Source organism: Podarcis raffonei, chromosome 10 (genome assembly GCF_027172205.1).
Source record: "Podarcis raffonei isolate rPodRaf1 chromosome 10, rPodRaf1.pri, whole genome shotgun sequence".
Lineage (NCBI taxonomy): Eukaryota > Metazoa > Chordata > Lepidosauria > Squamata > Lacertidae > Podarcis > Podarcis raffonei.
This window is the reverse complement of record NC_070611.1, coordinates 27,594,493-27,613,498: the sequence shown is the minus strand read 5'-3', so window position 1 is coordinate 27,613,498 and position 19,006 is coordinate 27,594,493. Positions and strand designations below refer to the sequence as shown.

The 19,006-nt window shown below is 43.9% G+C and overlaps 1 protein-coding gene across 4 annotated transcripts in view; it reads left to right on the top strand.

Moving 5' to 3' along the window:
• The window catches only part of ADAMTS20 (ADAM metallopeptidase with thrombospondin type 1 motif 20), an 81,642-nt gene extending 75,068 nt beyond the window's left edge, over window positions 1-6,574 (top strand). For 3 of the 4 annotated variants that reach the window (XM_053404741.1, XM_053404743.1, XM_053404744.1), the window contains 4 exons: window positions 223-356; window positions 2,927-3,018; window positions 5,524-5,628; window positions 6,303-6,574. In XM_053404741.1, coding sequence (XP_053260716.1) covers window positions 223-356; window positions 2,927-3,018; window positions 5,524-5,628; window positions 6,303-6,392 — 421 coding nt within the window. In that variant the 3' untranslated portion in view covers window positions 6,393-6,574. The remainder of the gene's footprint in view (window positions 1-222; window positions 357-2,926; window positions 3,019-5,523; window positions 5,629-6,302) is intronic. The other variant, XM_053404742.1, reaches the window with a different exon arrangement.
• The last annotated feature ends 12,432 nt before the right edge of the window (window positions 6,575-19,006 follow it).

The following is a 19,006-nucleotide window of genomic DNA, read 5'->3' as shown; positions in this document are numbered from 1 at the left end:
TAAGGACATGCTTACACCTCTCTCCATAATATCAACAGGACTTAAAAGATGTTTAGCGTTCCTGGATTGTTTTCACAGCTTTCAGCTGCAAATCTGTAGGCGTTTATACAAGCCTCCGTGTTGCATAATTTAACCTCATTAGTTTTCACCCTCTTCAGGCTTTTAATATGGAATAGCACTTTGCTGTGATGAAAGCAAAAACTAAAGAACGCTTATTTGTAGGCTGCAAAATCCATACGAGTGTCCTTTTAATGGAAGCAGACGGCAAGACTGCATGTGCAGGGATGACTACCCTGCAGCTGGCTACACCATTTTTAGGAAAATAAGAATTGACCTCAGTTCTTTGGAGATTAAAAGTGAGTCTTTATGTAATAATACTGTGTTTTGCAATGACTGAGTGACTGTTGGAAACACAAATTGTATTCCCAGCAGTGCCCTTTTGAAAGAAAAAGTCTATTTCCCCCCACCCTGTCTTTCATTACACAATGATATATTGGAGGTGATGTGAGATTCTATGAAATCCCTTCTTGGTGGGATTTGATTTGTGATAGGTTTTCGCATGCGCACATCATTATGGTGCAATGCTCCTATCAAGAGGTGAGCTTGTATGTGTGGCCTCTCCCCAAAGCAGCCGGCCATATTGTTCTCTCTTCTCATTCTGTGCAAAGGCGATGCTAGAGATTTGTCATCCGATCTTTGTTCTCTCTCGACTTTTGCAAATAGCAACCACAATCCAGATCAAGGCAGAAATGAGGCTTTCATGGTTTTCCTAATGGCACTAATGTCAACATCAGAAGGGGAATGACAGGGGAAAGAGCTCTCCCTTGTTGTCCCCCTCCCAACTTCCCTCAGAGGGGGCAGTGGGCCTCACAGGAAGACTGCAGGATCCAAGTAGGTTCATGTCAGGAGAGGCGCTCCAAATATCTATTGGGATGGACCGAGCTTTATAGGTCAAAACCAGCCCTTTGCATTGGATCTGCAGAGCCAACCAGTACAGCTTTCCCAAACAGTCTGCAAAGGCAGCCCCACATAAAGCTTCTTGTAGCAATTCAATACAGTCCTGAGCTTCCCAGACCATAGATGACTGCAGCCAAGGCGATTCCTGCCCTGATAGGGTGATAGCAACTTCAGAAAGGCCATTTTCAGTGGGGAAATAGCTCTTTGAAAGGGTCATACTTTCCCTCCACTGTTGTCCTGATATGGAGCCACACACACACACACACAGAGAGAGAGAGAGAGAGAGAGAGAGAGAGAGAGAGAGAGAGAGAGAGAGAGAGAGCGAGCCCCACGGTGGTTGCTATTTGCAAAAGTTTAAAGAGACCTGAGACCTATTCAAGCACTTTCATGACCATGTCTGGTCCAGCCCTTAAACTAGATGCTTTAAGGAACTGGGGGGGGGGGAGAAACAGAGTGGTGTAGTTCCATGTTTCCTATGCACTTAGGCCTCCACCAGCTCAGAGTTCTGAAGGCACAGAGTAGGGCTGGTCCACCCATGAGGCAAGCTGAGGCAACTGCCTCAGACAGCAAGATCCACAGGGGCAGCAGATCTGGCCTCCAGGGAATGCATTGCCTGAATTTGCTGCTACTGCTGCTGCTGAGGTAGCAGCAACAACTTTGGCGCTTTCCTTAGAGACCAGCTTTGCCTCTTCCCTGGCAGCTTCCCCATGCTGCCTCTACAGGAGTGTCTTGGTGTATAAGAAGTGCTGCTGGTCCTCCACTCCCACCCTTGTTCCCATCGTAGACCTTTATTCCCCTCCTTCAAACTTCAAATTTTATTAAACGGTCACAGACCAGATTAACTCGTACAGCTAGTCAGCAAAGCATAACACCGGAAAAAACAAAGGACAATTTCAATACAGATTAGGCCATAACAGCAATTTAAAATTAGACAGCATAAATAAAATTAAGTATTTGCCTTCGCCTGCATATTGGCATTGGAAAGCTCTTGTTTCCTGCGCCTAATAGCGGCTACACAGAATTTGGCAACATTGATCGTAATTTCAGGAACCTTATCTTCTACCAAGGCTCTCATACATTGGAGTTCTGGTTCATTTTTAAGCTTTTGTAGAACTGGGGCAATAAGGGTCAGGCGTAGATCCTCGTAGTAACTACAGTGCAACAATACATGCAGACTTGTTTCCACTTCCGATGAGCCACATGGGCAAACACGTGACTCATATGGTTTGCCCTCATATCTGCCTAGCAGCAGGGCAGAGGGCAGAACGTTAAATCTGGCCAGGGTAAAGGAGTGTCTGTACTTAGGTATTTGTAAATCAGCCAGATAATTTGCGGGTGAGAACCCTCTCCCAAAGTCTCTAATTGTGGCATGTTTATCCATTTTGCCCATATGACATTGCAGCACTATGTCCCTAATGCGTTGAAGCACTTGACTTCTGGCTCTCTCATATCCTGCCGCTATATTCCCCTCCTTGTTCCAATGTAGATCTTCATTCACCCCTTCCTCCATAGGGACGTGGGTGGCGCTGTGGTCTAAACCACTGAGCCTCTTGGGCTTGCCAATCAGAAGGCTGGCGGTTCAAATCCCCACAACAGAGTGGGCTCCCGTTGCTTTGTCCCATCTCCTGCCAACCTAGCAGTTCAAAAGCACACTAGTGCAAGTAGATAAATAGGTACCACTGCGGTGGGAAGGTAAACAGTGTTTCCATGCTCTCTGGCACTCGTCACGGTGTCCCGTTGCACCAGAAGTGGTTTAGTCATGTTGGCCACATGACCCAGAAAGCTGTCTGTGGATAAACACTGGCTCCCTTGGCCTAAAAGTGAGATGAGTGCCGCAACCCCATAGTCATTTTTGACTGGACTCAACTGTCCAGGGGTTCTTTACCTTACCTTCCATGGGGTGGGCATGAATCAAGATTAATTAAACTCGTTTTGCTGGCCATAACGAGCTTTCCATTTTTTTTGCTAGCCACCGACTTCCGTTTTGCTCACACCATACTTGGGAAGCCCGTTCCTTTTGCCACAGCTGGAGACTGTTACAGCGCTGCAAGATGCCCACAGGTACATGTAAGGGATAGAGATGGGACTCAGTTTTCCTTTGTCATGCATTTTTTCCCAATCCATTAAATATTAGCAGCTCAGGAACTCTAAGAAATCAAAAGAATAGTGCAGTTTTGAAATCAGTGCAGTTTTGAAAGGCTCAGTCTGCCATCTTGAGTCAAAATGGCGTCCAGCTGTATCCAAACATAGATGAAAACCTTTCCCCTTGATCTCAGGAGCCATCATGCCATATTTGGTTAATATCACGGAAGGTTTGAAAAGTCAGGTTTGCCAGCTTGTTTGAAAATTGTATCAAACTGGACAACAAACAAACTCTTTTATCTCAGAACCAAATATGATTCCAATATCTCCAGAAGTGTCCAAACAAGGGGTGAACAAACAACTTTCCAAGATATATAGTTGATTTTGTTGAAATCTTTAAATACCCAAATATCCCTCTTTTCTTGCTTGCTCCCTTTTTATTTCATTTCGGCCTCTTCTTCATCTGGTTTCTCACATTTTATCTGTTTTCAAATGTTCAGTGACTCCAGTGATCAGAAGGACTGTAGAATTTGGCTTGCCATTCATTGCATTTGGTGGGGCACATTCCCAAGCAAGTGTGAGGGATTTTCAGCCATTGGCAAGCACTGTAGAGATGTGAGAATTTTCCTAGTGTCTGGCAGAAATCAGTACCCAAATCCCATGAGGTGTTCTGTTCCTGTTTCTTTTTTTTTTACCCTGTCCCCCTCTTTTCTTGAAACCCCCCCTTTCTGTTCACCTGCTCATTCACTCTTCCTTTGTCTTGCCACTTCTTACAGACCCCCCTCCCTCCTGACCCGTTGCTTCTGGAGTTTGCAATGCAACACTGCCCTCTTGTGATCTCACAACTTCTCTTCAGCAATTGTGCTTTAGGCAGTCAAGGCAGTCTTTTTCAGAGCGGTATGACAGAAGCATTGACCGAATCCAGAAGTTTTCAACCTTTTTGAGTCCATGGCTCCCTTGACCAACTACATTCTTTCTGTTGCTCCCCTGTAGGGATATGTGCTCCAGACCTCAGAAGTCCCTTGCCTGCAGAGCTGGCAGCCCCTTTTCGGACATCCTCCCTTGCAGAGTGTTCCCTCAGCCTCCTCTCCCCTGACCAGCCCCCAGAGGCACCATTCGCTTGGGGAGCTTGTAGCCAGGGCTGCTGCAACAAACAGCTGTGCAAGCATTTGGGAGGCAGAGACATGAGAAGGCATCAGAGGAGGGAGGGAAGGAAGGAGGGACAGTGGCTGGTGTTGCCCGCAGTGCCCCTGACCATCATTCAAGGCACCCCAGGGTGCCATGGCACACTGGTTGAAAAACACTGCCCTAATCCAAAGCAGGTTCCCCAACTTTAGGGTGTATTTATGATGTAACTTTTAGAAGGCAGCCCTGTATAGGGAAGCTTTTTAATGTGTAATGTTTTATTATGTTTTTATATATGCTCGAAGCTACACAGAGTGCCTAGGATAACCCAGTCAGATGGGTGGGGTACATATTATTACAGTGGTACCTCGGGTTAAGTACTTAATTCATCCCAGAGGTCCGTTCTTAACCTGAAACTGTTCTTAACCTGAAGCACCACTTTAGCTAATGGGGCCTCCTGCTGCTACCGCGTCGCCAGAGCACGATTTCTGTTCTTATCCTGAAGCAAAGTTCTTAACCCGAGGTAATATTTCTGGGTTAGCGGAGTCTGTAACCTGAAGCGTATGTAACCTGAAGCACATGTAACCCGAGGTACCACTGTATTATTATTATTATTATTATTATTATTATTATTATTATTATTTCAAATATCTAACGTGGTAGCAACTGGTGCCTGTTGAAGATGGGCTGGGGGCAGGGGAGGAAAAATGTGCAATGCCGGACAGATGACCACACATGCACCCACACCCCTTGACACAATTAACAAAAGCACACACACATACCAGACAATGTTTCTGCCCACCTGACACTTGCAGAAACAGCTGACTCTCTCCCTCTCTCCCTCTCTCTCTCTCTCTCTCTCTCTCTCTCTTACCACACACACACACACACACACACACACACAGAGAGAGAGAAATTAAAGGAAGGAAGTTGGAAATACTAAGGGCCTTATACACACGGTCTCAAAATTTGCCTTCTAAGTTGCTTGTTTCCTCATATTTTGGGTAAGAACCATGTGACATTTCTCTTAGCTGGGTGATACGACAGCTTTTCTGGAGCTAAAATCTGCCTTTCAACCAATTGGTAGTTAGAGCAGAAAGATTTTCTAAATTGATTATACGTCATTGTGCTGTTTGCTACAACATGTTGTCCCCCCCCCTTATCCCCTTATCCCCCTTTCTTAACTCTTCTTTTGTGATGCTGCCCCATACCCTCTCCACCCCACCTCAGCCCTCCTTGTCTCATCTTTCTTTTATTGCCACTTCTGTTGTTCATTTCTGTGCGCACCTGCACAAATATTAGCAATATTACTAGCCACGCTCTAAAGCTGATCTATATGTTTTCCTCTCTCTTGAAAAGGGACAGTTTGGCATCAATTTGGCAGGCACTGGACTGAGGCTATCCCCTACAGCAAAGTGGATCGCTCAGGGAAATTACGTTACAGTTCAGATACACAAATCTCAAGTAAGTCTGTTTGCACCAATGACTATTTGCAGGGATGGAGTGTTTGCTCCAGTTGCCTCAATTAGCAGCAAAGGAACCTTGAGTCAGGTACAGTGGTACCTCGGGTTAACTACTTAATTCGTTCCGGAGGTCCGCTCTTAACCTGAAACTGTTCTTAACCTGAAGCACCACTTTGGCTAATGGGGCCTCCCGCTGCTGCCGTGCTGCCGGAGCACGATTTCTGTTCTCATCCTGCAGCAAAGTTCTTAATCCGAGGTACTATTTCTGGGTTAGCGGAGTCTGTAACCTGAAGCGTGTGTAACCTGAAGCGTATGTAATCCGAGGTACCACTGTACTAAGGAGTTGGAAAGCATCAGGCTTTAAAACAGAAGAAGAAGAGGCTGTAAAGACTTAATCTCATAAAACTTCTTAAGCAAGAGAACAAGAAAAGTGGCAACAGACATCTGGAAGAAGCAGGCCCTGTTTTAAGGCAGGGCGGCTGGGGCGGGGGGTGTGATTTGGAGCTGCCTGCCACATGGCACAGAAGGAGAGGACGTGCAGGTCATTGCTTCATCTCCCTCCCATGATTCCTGGTTCTCAGACAACTTGTGCATCGCTGCAGCGAGGGGGTGCTGTTGCTTCCAAGGCAGCTATGAGTGCATACTTCTCACGAAGTGATTTTCTGTTCTTTCCAGGATGATACTAAGATATATGGAAGATGTGGAGGATTCTGTGGGAAATGCATTCCTAATGGAAACACTGGTCTTCAACTTCAAATAAACTAGAGAGAGGAAGAAGAAGAAGAAGAAGAAGAAGAAGAAGAAGAAGAAGAAGAAGAAGAAGAAGAAGAAGAAGAAGAAGAAGAAGAAATCCTTAAGAATTATATTGAAGGTGCTGTTATTTCCTCAATCCTTTCAACTCTGCAGTGCTTGTTTACTCTGAATTCCTTCTCTTCTTTATATGTTAATCTGCTTCTTGCCACACCCACAACCTCCTGCAAAGCTGCCACAGATTGCTGGGCACATTCTTAAGGCCATTTCGCCCATTTAAAAGGAAAACGGACCCCTTGGTGTTTTATGCGCACACATAAAACTGCAACGAGTGACATGAACATGGCAAACGTGATTACAAATGCACATAGCATATAAATACATTTCTCTGAGATCCGGGGTTTCTTGCAGCTCCCTAGCACTCTGAACACACTGGCTGAATGTATAGTGAATGTACCTGGGGATGTAGCCGGCTCCAGCCTGGGCATGTTTCTTTAACAGTCTGTATCCTGTTTTGCTGGGGATTGGGACCTGCAGAGAAAATAGCAGAGAATCAGCAAGGCCACTGCGGAACTGTTTTTTTGGGGGGATTGGCCCTTTCATTGCAAATTTTTTGGGTGGGCAGCCCCCACTACTTGGCACTGATGGAACGTCAGGCCAAATGTACAGAGGATTTCCCTTAAGTGTGACACTGGGGCATCACCTGAATCAGAATCCTCCTCGGGGCAACACTGGGACTCCGAAGCAAGATCCTATATGCAAACCAACCCTGCAAAAAATTAAAGTTCCAAACTGCAGGTTCAGGCCCTCTCTGCACAGTCTGTATGCACATAGAAACCAAACAGATAGGCACGTGGCTGCATGGGGGCCAGGGGGGTAGAGCTTGGTACTACGATTCCATTAGAATCATAGAATCGTAGAGTTCAAAGGGACCCTGAGGATCATCTAGTCCAACCCCCCTGCATTGCAAGAATATGCAGCTGTCCCATATGGGGATTGAACCTGCAACCTTGGTGTTATCGGCACCACGCGCTCACCAACCGAGCTACTGTACATGTGATCGACCTGTGAAGGCGCTCCCCTTGTGCACATTTCACTTGCACTAGAGCATTCTCTCCCAACCCCCTGGCAAAAAGAAGACGAGAACTTGAACTGGCTTTTTGTAAAGTTGTTTATTAAATGAATAAGTTAAGATCCTTGGACTGACTCCTGACCATTAGGTCCAGTCATGGCCGACTCTGGGGTTGTGGCACTCATCTTGCTTTATTGGCCGAGAGAGCCGGTGTACAGCTTCCAGGTCATGTGGCCAGCATGACTAAGCCGCTTCTGGCGAACCAGAGCAGCGCACGGAAACGCCATTTACCTTCCCGCTGGAGTGGTACCTATTGATCTACTTGCACTTTGACGTGCTTTCGAACTGCTAGGTTGGCAGGAGCAGGGACAGAGCAATGGGAGCTCACCCCGTTGCGGGGATTCGGACCACCGACCTTCTGATCAGCAAGTCCTAGGCTCTGTGGTTTAACCCACAGCGCCACCTGTGTCCCTTAAGATCCTTATTACTGTACAAAACAAAGAGTTCACATTTGCTAAGCTGGCTCAATCAGTTATGTTAGAAAGCATGGAAGGTGTTGAAATATACAATGTCCAGCATAATCCTAAATATATTTAATCATCTTTAAATCCCTCTAGGTTCACTAGGACTTACTCTCTAGTAAGTTGGTTTAGGATGGCAACTGATCAACTTTGCAAAACCCTGCCAGGGATTATATTTGTCCCCAGATCTATCTCAGATAGGTGCATGTCAATATACTTTCTGCTGATATAGTTCCTTTCTTCATTGTGCCCCTGTCCTCTTTTCACATCACATTTTTGGTACTTACACAGACATAGCAGCTCAGCTTCAGAAATCTCCTTGGCACATGCTTAGCAAAGTTAACGACTATTGTGGCTAAAAGCAAGTAATCACATAAGGAAAACCACCATAGTTCTGAACCTAATGTTAGCGATCCTACCTCTCATCTATGTACTATGAAAACAAATTAATTTTGTATATTATAGGGGTTTTTTTATTCAGTTGTGCATATACACACATACACACATGGAAGTATACAACGATTGCCCAAATACTTCAAAATGAATGCCCATACTATATGTTAAAGGAAACCTCTGTTGCATCTTTGAAACTCTCATGCAAGAAGCTATGTAGGAAGTAGAGCTCATGAACTTTAGGGAGATCTAGTTTAGATTTCTGGTGCTCCTAGTAGTCCTCATTCAAGTGTCCTGCTTTTTCCACATCAGGAAGTCATTGCTCTGTGCTACTTTGTCTCCACATATGTAGAGAGTTTTGTCTTTAAGAAGTGTTCTGGTTGTTGGACTTGCCAGAAACCCCAAATATTAATTAATTATAATAATATAATTAATATTACATTGAATTTAGACACTATTTCATAACAAGTTCTCAGGTATTTGGAATGTATAGCATATAGTACGATTCTATTTTCTTTGTGATGCCTACTGTTGAAGCCAAATACCAGCTAAAGGTACAATCCTCATTCCATTCAAGTCTGTGACAAACACCCCATTCATCTTAATGCAACCTAGACAATTAAACCAAATACCGTCAACTGCCAGTAAAGCATTGGTAGAGGAAAAAATGGCAGCTATACTAATATCACCCATAAAGATATTTAAAATAAGGGCTAAGTCATACCACGGGATTTTGAGCAGTTAACTGCCTTTGAGCTAACACATATAGATAACTATTTTGTGACCTCTGTATCAGAAAAGTATTTTTTTGCACTATGTGCCTTATTCTACTTGTAAACATGAAAACGGTAACATTATTTTCCTAGAAATGTTTACATTTACAATACCTATGTTATAAATTATAAAAAAAACTTTATGTAATAAATATGCCATGTGATCACTGCTTAAATACACTGCTTAAATGTGTCAGCAAATCACTTATGGGATGTTTGTGCAAATCATTCAGTGTCTCTTCAACCTTTGACATTTTTCTCTACATTGGGAAGAAAGAGCCTGTGCAACTTAATTTATTAAGACTGCAGTCCTCTGTACAGTGGTACCTCGGTTTACGAACTTAATCCGTTCTGGAAGTCAGTTCTTAAATTGAAACCGTTCTTAAACTGAGGGGCAGTTTCCCTACTGAGGCCTCCCGCCACCAGTGCCCTTCCACCGTTCGGCTTCCGTTTGGCTTCCAGGGCAAAGTTCGCTAACCGGAACACCTACTTCCGGTTTTGAGGAGTTTGTTGTCTGAATTGTTCGTGAACAGGGCTGTTCGTAGACCGAGGTACCACTGAGAGTAGCGATATCAGATAATTCCGATGAACACAGAAATGGGAGTAGAAATTGCTGGAGTTCACTTATTCCTCCTGCATCTGAAATGGAAATCCATCAAGGGAATATGATCAGCATTCACTTCTTTTCGTTATTGTCGGTCTGCAAATGATGCACAACTGGAAAAGAAAGCCCTGGTCTTAGGGCATTACAGTGGCACCTCAGGTTACAAACACTTTGGGTTACAAACTCCGCTAACCCGGAAGTAGTACCTCAGGTTGAGAACTTTGACCCAGGATGAGAATAAAAATCAGGCGGCAGCGGGAGGCCCTTTAGTGAAAGCACACTTCAGGTTAAGAATGGTGTCGGGTTAAGAACGGACCTCCGGAACAAACTACAGTAACCCAAATGGAAGGGTACCAGAACGTGAGTCTCAGAAGCCTGGTTACCTGGAGCCAGATAGCAGCATCACTGGGATGGAGAAAGGTAGTGCATGTCATGGAGGAGACTAGTGCCTCCAATATAGGTAATGGATCAAAGAGCACCTGCAAGCAGAGGCCTCCCTGGGCTCCCTTGTGCCTTGGCAAGGAGACATTGGTCACCCAGGAGTCAGCTGCATAAGTTTAAAAACAGTGTTTTAAATATTTTATAAACATGCAACACCAGGTGGCGCTGTAGAACACAAAACTTTGCAATTTGACAGAGGCTCCCCCCTCCCTTTTGTCATAACAATTTAATTTATGACTTATTTATGGCAGGTTTTTTCTACCCCCAGAGCAGTGGAGCAGAATCCTTGGGGGAGCATGTGCATGGGAGGGCAGGCTCCTAGCCACTCTGAGCTAGAGCACAGAGGCATGATTTTCATGACCACCTCACCAGGCCTGAGCCCTTGGCCGAGGCCAACTTGGCCAACCCCTAGGTGTGCCCCTGTTTCCCAAGCTACAAGGCTGAACAGGTTGAACACCACTCATCCAGACAGGGGTGACCATCTACTTGACAGCATGTCTGTCTTGTCTGGCTCTGAGCTCTCCTCTAGCTCATTATCACAGCCAGACATCATATCCATGTCATCGTGTTCCTTCGAGATTTCCTTGAAAGTTATTGGAAGCAGCGTCCAAATTCACAGCTTTCACTCCATCTTGCTGGCGCATTGCTATGTTTAAAAAGATGCTGGTGAAACCCAGTAAAGTCTATATTGTGAAGAAATGTTTACAGTCTGGGATCTACGTTGGCTCCCAGTACGTTTCTGAGCACAATTCAAAGTGTTGGTGCTGACATTTAAAGCCCTAAACAGCCTCGGTCCAGTATACCTGAAGGAGCGTCTCCACCTCCATTGTTCAACCCAGACACTGAGGTCCAGCACCGAGGGCCTTCTGGCGGTTTCCTCACTGCAAGATGTGAGGTTACAGAGAACCAGGCAGAGGGCCTTCTCAGTAGTGGTGCCTGCCCTGTGGAATGCCCTCCCATCAGGAAATAAACAACCAGCTGGCTTTCCAAAGACATCTGAAGGCAGCCCTGTTTAGGGAAGTTTTTAATGACTGTTGTTTTAATGTATTTTTAATCTTTTGTTGGAAGTTACCCAGAGTGGCTGGGGAAGCCCAGCCAAATGGGCGGGGTAGAAATAAATTACAGTGGTACCTCAGGTTAAGAACTTAATTCGTTCTGGAGGTCCGTTCTTAACCTGAAGACCACTTTAGCTAATGGGGCCTCCTGCTGCTGCTGCACTGCCGCTGCACTGCCGCTCCACGATTTCTGTTCTCATCCTGAAGCAAAGTTCTTAACCCAATGTAATATTTCTGGGTTAGCAGAGTCTGTATGTATGTAACCTGAAGTGTATGTAACCCGAGGTACCACTGTAGTAGCATTATTATTATTATTATTATTATTATTATTATTATTATTATTAGTGTGGCTCAGCTGGGATTGCACCTCAGTTTTGTTGTTCACCACAGAAAAGATCTGAGGCATTAGCAAATGACTTTCTTTGTACTTGAAAGTCACAATGACATCTTCATGGAAGATGGGAAAGTGTGGAGAGGGATGTGGAGCCCAGCTGCCTTGCCAAGGTAAACCAGTGAAAATGGAAACATGCTTATCCAACCTTGGTAGGGGCTCAGGCTCAGGGGATTCATATTTTAGTGCATGTATAATATTCCGCTAGACAATTTCTTCTTCAGACTGAGATGTTAAGGTAATCAGCATTAGTTCACAGGGTGCTCATACAAAGGGAGGCATTGTTCAGCTTGAAGGCTATGTCCTGAGAAAAAAGTCAGAAATTTTTAGATGAATTTCTGAGTTCACAGCTACAGAAGGAAAGATGGAGCTTGAACAAAGCAAGAAATGAATGCGAAGTTTTTCGCCTAGATCTTTAATTTTCAGTACTTTCAAGGGAGTATATTTCACTGTTGTGACCTACTTCAGGACATCCTAAGCTTTAGGATTCAAAATGGGAAGGAGAAAGTCATCACTTTTTATATTTGATTTTAAAAAAATCAGGAGTGGCCAGCTTCTGAAGTCTGGGAAGTCCATATGTCTATAACATCTATATCAAATCTGACAACCTGATATGATTGAACATACCTGCTGCTGGGTTAAAATGTGGAATATTGAAACGAAAGCTTCAGTGATATCATGTTCATGTTGAATTTCCATTCCATTACTTAAGTGAAATGACAGAAAATTTACAGAGCACTCTTTATTTTATTCCTATTTCTTTTTTTGGTATGTGTGCGTGTAGAATAATGTGCACAGCCCCATCTAGTGGCTATGCTTAACATTGTTATAAACTACACTGATTCAAAATAACCATCCTTACAATTGAATGCACAGATGTTAAGCCCAGTGACCTATAAACAAGCATAAAATGCTTTGCTGGAAAAGTGCAGTTTTGAGGCAGTTGTTGGCATTTGTCTGTCTTGGGAGATGATGGAAGAGTGTGCCTTTGGGGGTAAAGTCAAGGAAAGTTACAATGCCTGCTGTGGCTGTAGAGACCAAAACAGAAGAGACATGTTTTATTGTGGGTGAGGCAGAAGAAGGCGTCCATTTTTGCTGCTACAGGTGTTTCTTCTCTCTGCTTTCCTCTGGTCACTGCTGTGGATACACAACCTGATTGTCTGCAGGCACTGCGATTGTCTCCAAAGGATTCCCATGTGGTGGGGTTAATGTTGCTGGCCTTCTGTATCATGTTGAGCGACAGGCCAAGCTTTTCATAAGCTTCTGCGAAGATATTTAGGATGGTTTGGAGGTCATCCTCTGAGTGTGCACACACTACATTGTCATCAGCATACTGAAGCTCTATGATGGAAGTTATGGTAACCTTACTCTTTGCTTTCAGCCTACTCAAGTTAAAGAGCTTTCCATCTGTTCGAAATATGATTTCTACCCCAGTGGGGAGTTTCCTTTGACAATGTATAGAATCATGGCAGTGAAAATAATAAATAGAGTTGGGGCGATAACACAACCCTGTTTAACACCTGATCCCACTGTGAATGGTTCATTTTGAGAGTCATTGTTATCTGCGATTGTTGCTGTCATGTGATCATGGAGGAGCCAAAGGATGTTCACAAATTTATCTGGGCAGCCAGTTTTCAGATGGACAGTCCACAGGGCATTACGATTTACAGCGCCGAAAGCCTTAGTCAGGTCAATAAATGCTGTATACAGGGGTTGGTTTTGCTCTCTGCATTTTTATTGAGGCTGTCGAGCAGAGAAAATCATGTCCACTGTCTGCCTAGAAGGTCGAAAACTATTTTGGGATTCAGGAAGGGTAGCCTTGGATTTGGTTAGGAGGCAGTTTGCTCAGATCCTTGCAAGAATTTTGCCGGCCGCAGCTGGTTACCCCAGCCATTCTGGGCGACTTCCATCAAATTCCAGATCACCTTGCTGCAGTCTTTCCTCCTATAGATACATTGTGTTCCTGTTTACATTAAAGTCATTTGCAAGTAGGAACATTTTAACACAAATCTGTGCGCTCTTTTGTCCTTTTCCCCTTAGAAGAAGAGTTAGTTCTTCTATGTTATTCAGATTAAGCAATGCAATCGTTCCTGGTTGGCTGGAGATCAATGTGTTCGACACTAGATGTGGTTTTCACAAAATCGAATGTGATAGGATGTGCCACCATTTGAGGTTGATATTAATGGATACTGCTAGGTAGAAGTTAGGGAGGACAACAGTAGGGGTCGCTAGAGCAAGTGGCCGATGGTGCTAGAGCCAGTGGTAGGTGGAGACAACTGCTGCATTTTTATAAGGGCAACACTGAGACTAAGGATAAGCAGGCGGACAGCTGGTGTCCCCCTATGGCAGGTGGGACTGACTGAGCATGGCGTGGATTTTGTGGCCCATTGCCTCACTTGCCTTAATGAACTAGCTTCCACTGTGTGTACCATCCTAAGCGAGTGTGCTATCCTAAGCAAGAAGAACTGAGCTTTCTGACTGCTTTGTAAAGTCTCCCTTGTTCTTACATAGCCTACAGTTTAACACAATTATTAGGATTTTATTTTCGGGGGGAAAGATGGCAATAATTTTGAGAATAGCAAGTACATAATCTCCGCATCCTTGGGCCTTTTTTTTACTTAAGCCCATAGAGGATTGGCTTGTTTGGCTTCAGATCCCTTTTTAACACATAAAGGTTTTCTTTTACAGTTTGTGGCGGTTCATTTTACAAGGCCTCAGCTTCATAGGTACTGGGTGTGTTTATTCTGGCTGTAGGAAAAGATTCTGTGCTCTGTTTTCTGATAAGTTTCCCCTCGAGTTCAGTTATGACAGATCTCCCTTTGAATATGCTTTGCTGAAGAAAAATACCATAGCACAAGACAGGCATCTCTGGCTATATTATATTTATGTCTGTAGTCTGTCCTTAAACATCAACAGCTGTGCACACATTGATCTGGCGCACGGCCGATTCTCCACTACATCCAAGAAACCCTTTTCGAAAAAGTTTCTTGGGGATTATGTCTACATTATTGCAATATGATTTCCTAGCCTGCACATATTTTTCCAATATTATCTGTATTTTTATTTATTTTGTAAAGATGGATCAAGATACCAGGTTGTATCCAATGTTAACCATACTATTTGATATTAAGGGGGATGTCTAACTTCGGTTCATTCATTTCAATGGGCCAACTCTGAGTAAAACCTGGTAAAACCCAAAGTCTGTAATAGGAAACATAGACAATTGTTACACATTTGTAGCTGTGATGTTTGCTGACAGTTTGGGAGCAGATATTTCTGGCGTTTTGTTTTTAAATGTGCTTCATCTCCGGATGGGGAGAGGTGGGAAAGTTTTCCCCATATTGCAGTTGGTGTTCCATTCCTTTGTGGTGTTTCTGTTGTGTCACACTTAGACCAGAGGAATTAGACCTTGATGTGCACAGGTTCATTTAGGAGGCGGGCTGCATCCTGTACACTCTCATTTACCCTTTGAATGTTCAAAATGAGCTCCTGAAGAGGACTATGCAGAAATTAGAGGCCAGTTATCCTCATTGTATGGTAACTTTTATGGCCACCTCAAGTAGAATCCTCAATGAAAGGAGGTTGTCTGAAAAGGTCTGCTCCACAATGACCTTCATGACAACCTTTCTTTAAGCAAGCAAATGGCCAAAAGAACAGTTCCTGCACAGTTTATCACATTACGTATCCCCTTGCAAGTTCCTCATATAGGTCTCCCCTCTTCCAATTTAATGCAGATGGCCTTGTGCAACAGGAGAAATGCTAATCTGAAGTCATTCCAATCTGAAAAGGAACATCAATTTTGATACAGGAGCAAAACAAGTTTAATTCACAGGACATTCCATAGGCCAAGAAGGATATAATGCTTTTTATACAGTTAAATAATTCAAGCTGTAATTATACGACATACAATTGGCATGTGCACTTATTAAATAAATAAAAAATCTCTCTCTTTAGGATCTTGAAAACTTGGAACAGGAAAGGATAGGGATTTGATGATAGAGCTAAGAGCTTTAAAAATAGTTAAAAGGAGTTTGGGAGAAAAACACAAAAAAGCAAATGGTTTTAACTTGGCCCATCAGTTAGGTATATCTCCAGCTTATCTGAAACTTGAAGGCCGTGACTTGTGAAGAAAATAATAAATTAGCAATGCAATCACATACACTTCTATCCAAAAATAAGCTCCATTGAGTTTGATCCTGTGGTTTTCCAGCCCAGACAATGCTGGACTATAACTCCCATCATCCATTTTCTGTCAGCCTTGCTCATTGGGGCTGATGGAAGTTGGAGCTGAACACCACCTGCAGGGTCACAAGTTCTGCACCCTGTCTTAGGCTGTCTTACTCTAATCAGTATTTCTCAAACATGGGTCTCCAACTGTTGTTGGATTACAACTCCCATCATCCCTGACCACTGGTCCTGCTAGCTAAGGATGATGGGAGTTGTAGTCCAACAACAGCTGGAGACCCAAGTTTGAGAAACACTGCATAGCCTCTGCTCCCACTCCCAAATAGGACTTTATAGATCAGCAGGAGATGATAGATAGATAGATAGATGATAGATATAGATAGATAGATAGATAGATAGATAGATAGATAGATAGATGATAGATAGATAGATAGATGATAGATAGATAGATGATAGATAGATAGATAGATAGATAGATGATAGATAGATAGATGATAGATAGATGATAGATAGATATTGATGAGTGTTGGCCTCATAGTGCCACATTTGTAAAGCTAAGCAGAGTCCGGTATGGTTTAAAATTGGATGGGCGACCTCATGTTGAGATTTCTGCATTGCAGGCAAGAGTTGTCCTAGATGACCCTCATGGTCCCTTACAAGTCTACAGATCTATGGTTCTGTGTTCGCTTCCAGGCCCAATGTGGATTTATCTTGGGATTGCTTATGGAAGTTGGCTTCTGCACATTAGGGATGGCACAGCTGTCCATTTCATTTTCTCTCAGTAGGCAAATTTGCATTTCAGTTCTCTGAGAAGAGTGTAAGTAGATAAGCCAGTGTAGAAGTGTACAGCATACTTTATTGGCTGTAGGATCCAATAACATCAGTAGGAGTAATTTCCAAATAAATGCAATTAGGGGTTTACAACATGAAGTAGTATATGGTGGTAGCTGTGGGGGTACTAAGTAATACTGTTGCATGCAATACCTTAGTCTAGCCACTCCGGGTCAGTATTCCTACATCTGAAAGGCCATTGCCAAAATGGCCAAAGAGGTTTGAAGGCCCGCCAAGGAAGAATAAGGCTGCTGCCTTTCCATCAGGAGACTAGAATAAATCACTCTCTCGCACACATCAATCCAGACATTTCACGTGGATGACAGCAGTTGCACATCGGTGAATGGAATATATCTGAATATGAAGGGAGCAACACAATAGGAAATTCTGCAAATAATAAACTGAGAGCTTACATTTTAGATTGTAAGCATCTTTTTTTTAAAAAAAAGATTACAAACTTTTTAGGTCAGGGGTCTTTCTTACTTATATCTCTGCTGTAGTTCCTAATAGGTTTGGGATACTCTATAAATCCCACACATCTATAAATCTAAAATCAACATGAATAATTATTCAGTTAGGCAAAGGACTTTTCTCTTTTTAAAAAAGCATAATACAGCAAAGAAAGTCACCGGCAAATTGGCAGCAATGCCACTAACAGACCTACTAGCCGTTCTAGGGAAGAAAACCAAATTGACCTCAACTAAATACCAAACAACAGTTCTGATCATGCTCATTCAGAAGGAAGTCCTACTGAATCAGTGAGACTTACTGCATCGTATCCAAACTGGTTATAAAGGATATACAGTGGTCGGGTTAAGAACTTAATTCGTTCTAGACGTCCGTTCTTAACCTGAAACTGTTTTTAACCTGAAGCAGCACTTTAGCTAATGGGGCCTCCCTCTGCTGCCGCCGCGCTGCCGGTGCACCATTTCTGTTCTCATCCTGAAGCAAAGTTCTTAACCCTAGGTACTATTTCTGGGTTAGCGGAGTCTGTAACTTGAAGCGTATGTAACCCGAGGTACCACTGTAGTTCAATTACACCAGGCAAGACTGGGGGCTGGGTGCAGAGAATAACCCCCCCCCCAGTCTGGCCCTCACTGCTGCTGCTGGATGGGCACGGGACAAAGAGGTTTCAGGGGGCTGTGTTGTACCACCAGCCTGCCCACCAATGCAGGGGAGAGCCTGGCTGACCGACACAGTTCTTGGCAGGCATATGCCACAAATGCTGGCTGGGCAGCCATTCAGTGAGGGGACAATGAGTGCAGCAGCAAGGCAAGGCCGGGCTCCAGGGCCCAGAGGCCCCTGGCAGCAGGCAGGGCAGGACAAGGATCTCTGCATGGGGGCACCTGGTTCATTCCCCCCAAAGGGTTACTGCCTCCCCATGCGATGGCCCTGGGTGAGCCACTTATGATCAGAGGGAGAGGCAGACGGAAATATAGGTTGAGACAGTGAAGAGGAGAACCAGGTCTAGGAAAAACTTGTCCATCTATGGATACCAGTCTTGCATCTGAAGGCCTTTCCCCATACATGTAAATAACATATGGTTGGGTACCAACTCCCAGCAAAGAATATGCACTTTGGTGGATATAAAAAAACTGGGGAACATCCATGTTCGATTTAGTTTGTTTTGAGTTTTGAAGATGCCGTGTTTCTGCCAGATGTACTACTTCTAGTTGCAGTTTTCCGAAGGATGTAGTATCTCTGGCAGAATTTTAAAGCAGAGGAAATTTGTGGCTTTGCATGACTTCAACTGGCGCCCACTCTTTTCTGCGTTAATTCCAAGAGATGTTTTATTAACAGAGACAGAAACTCGCCTCGCAGTCCAAATGTGTACAGCCCACAACTTTCTTGTCTGCATCCAAGGCAAGATGTTTCTGCCAAGCATTCGTAAACAGAAATGATGAACAGAGACCCTCGTGCAGCCGTCGAAGGCTGTGGAGATTTGGCAGAAAGCACACGGAAGAGGGCTTCCTTCACCCCCAATCAGTCTGACTGCCCCAAGGATCCTAGGACGCCTTTTAAATGACACATTTAAGGATCTGGGAGTCTGTGGCCTCTTTCGGATATTTTGTTTCAGCACACACGTACATATCCTTGCTTCTTTAACCGTTCAGGGTGGCTTCCGAGACGTTAAAACACACGGCTGAGAAAACACAAGCATATAGCTGAGGTTCCTGAAATGCCAATGTAATAAGAATTGTAGATGAACACTTAGAACTTAAAAAGAGTGTGAGGAGAGATTGAATTATCCCTAATGGCCTAATAGATTAAGTTGCAAATCTGGTTTCTTTTAATTTAATGGGAATTTAGCCACTGGAGTCCAAGCCACCTAGATCCTGAAGAGAAAATCCAGAGTTCTTTTT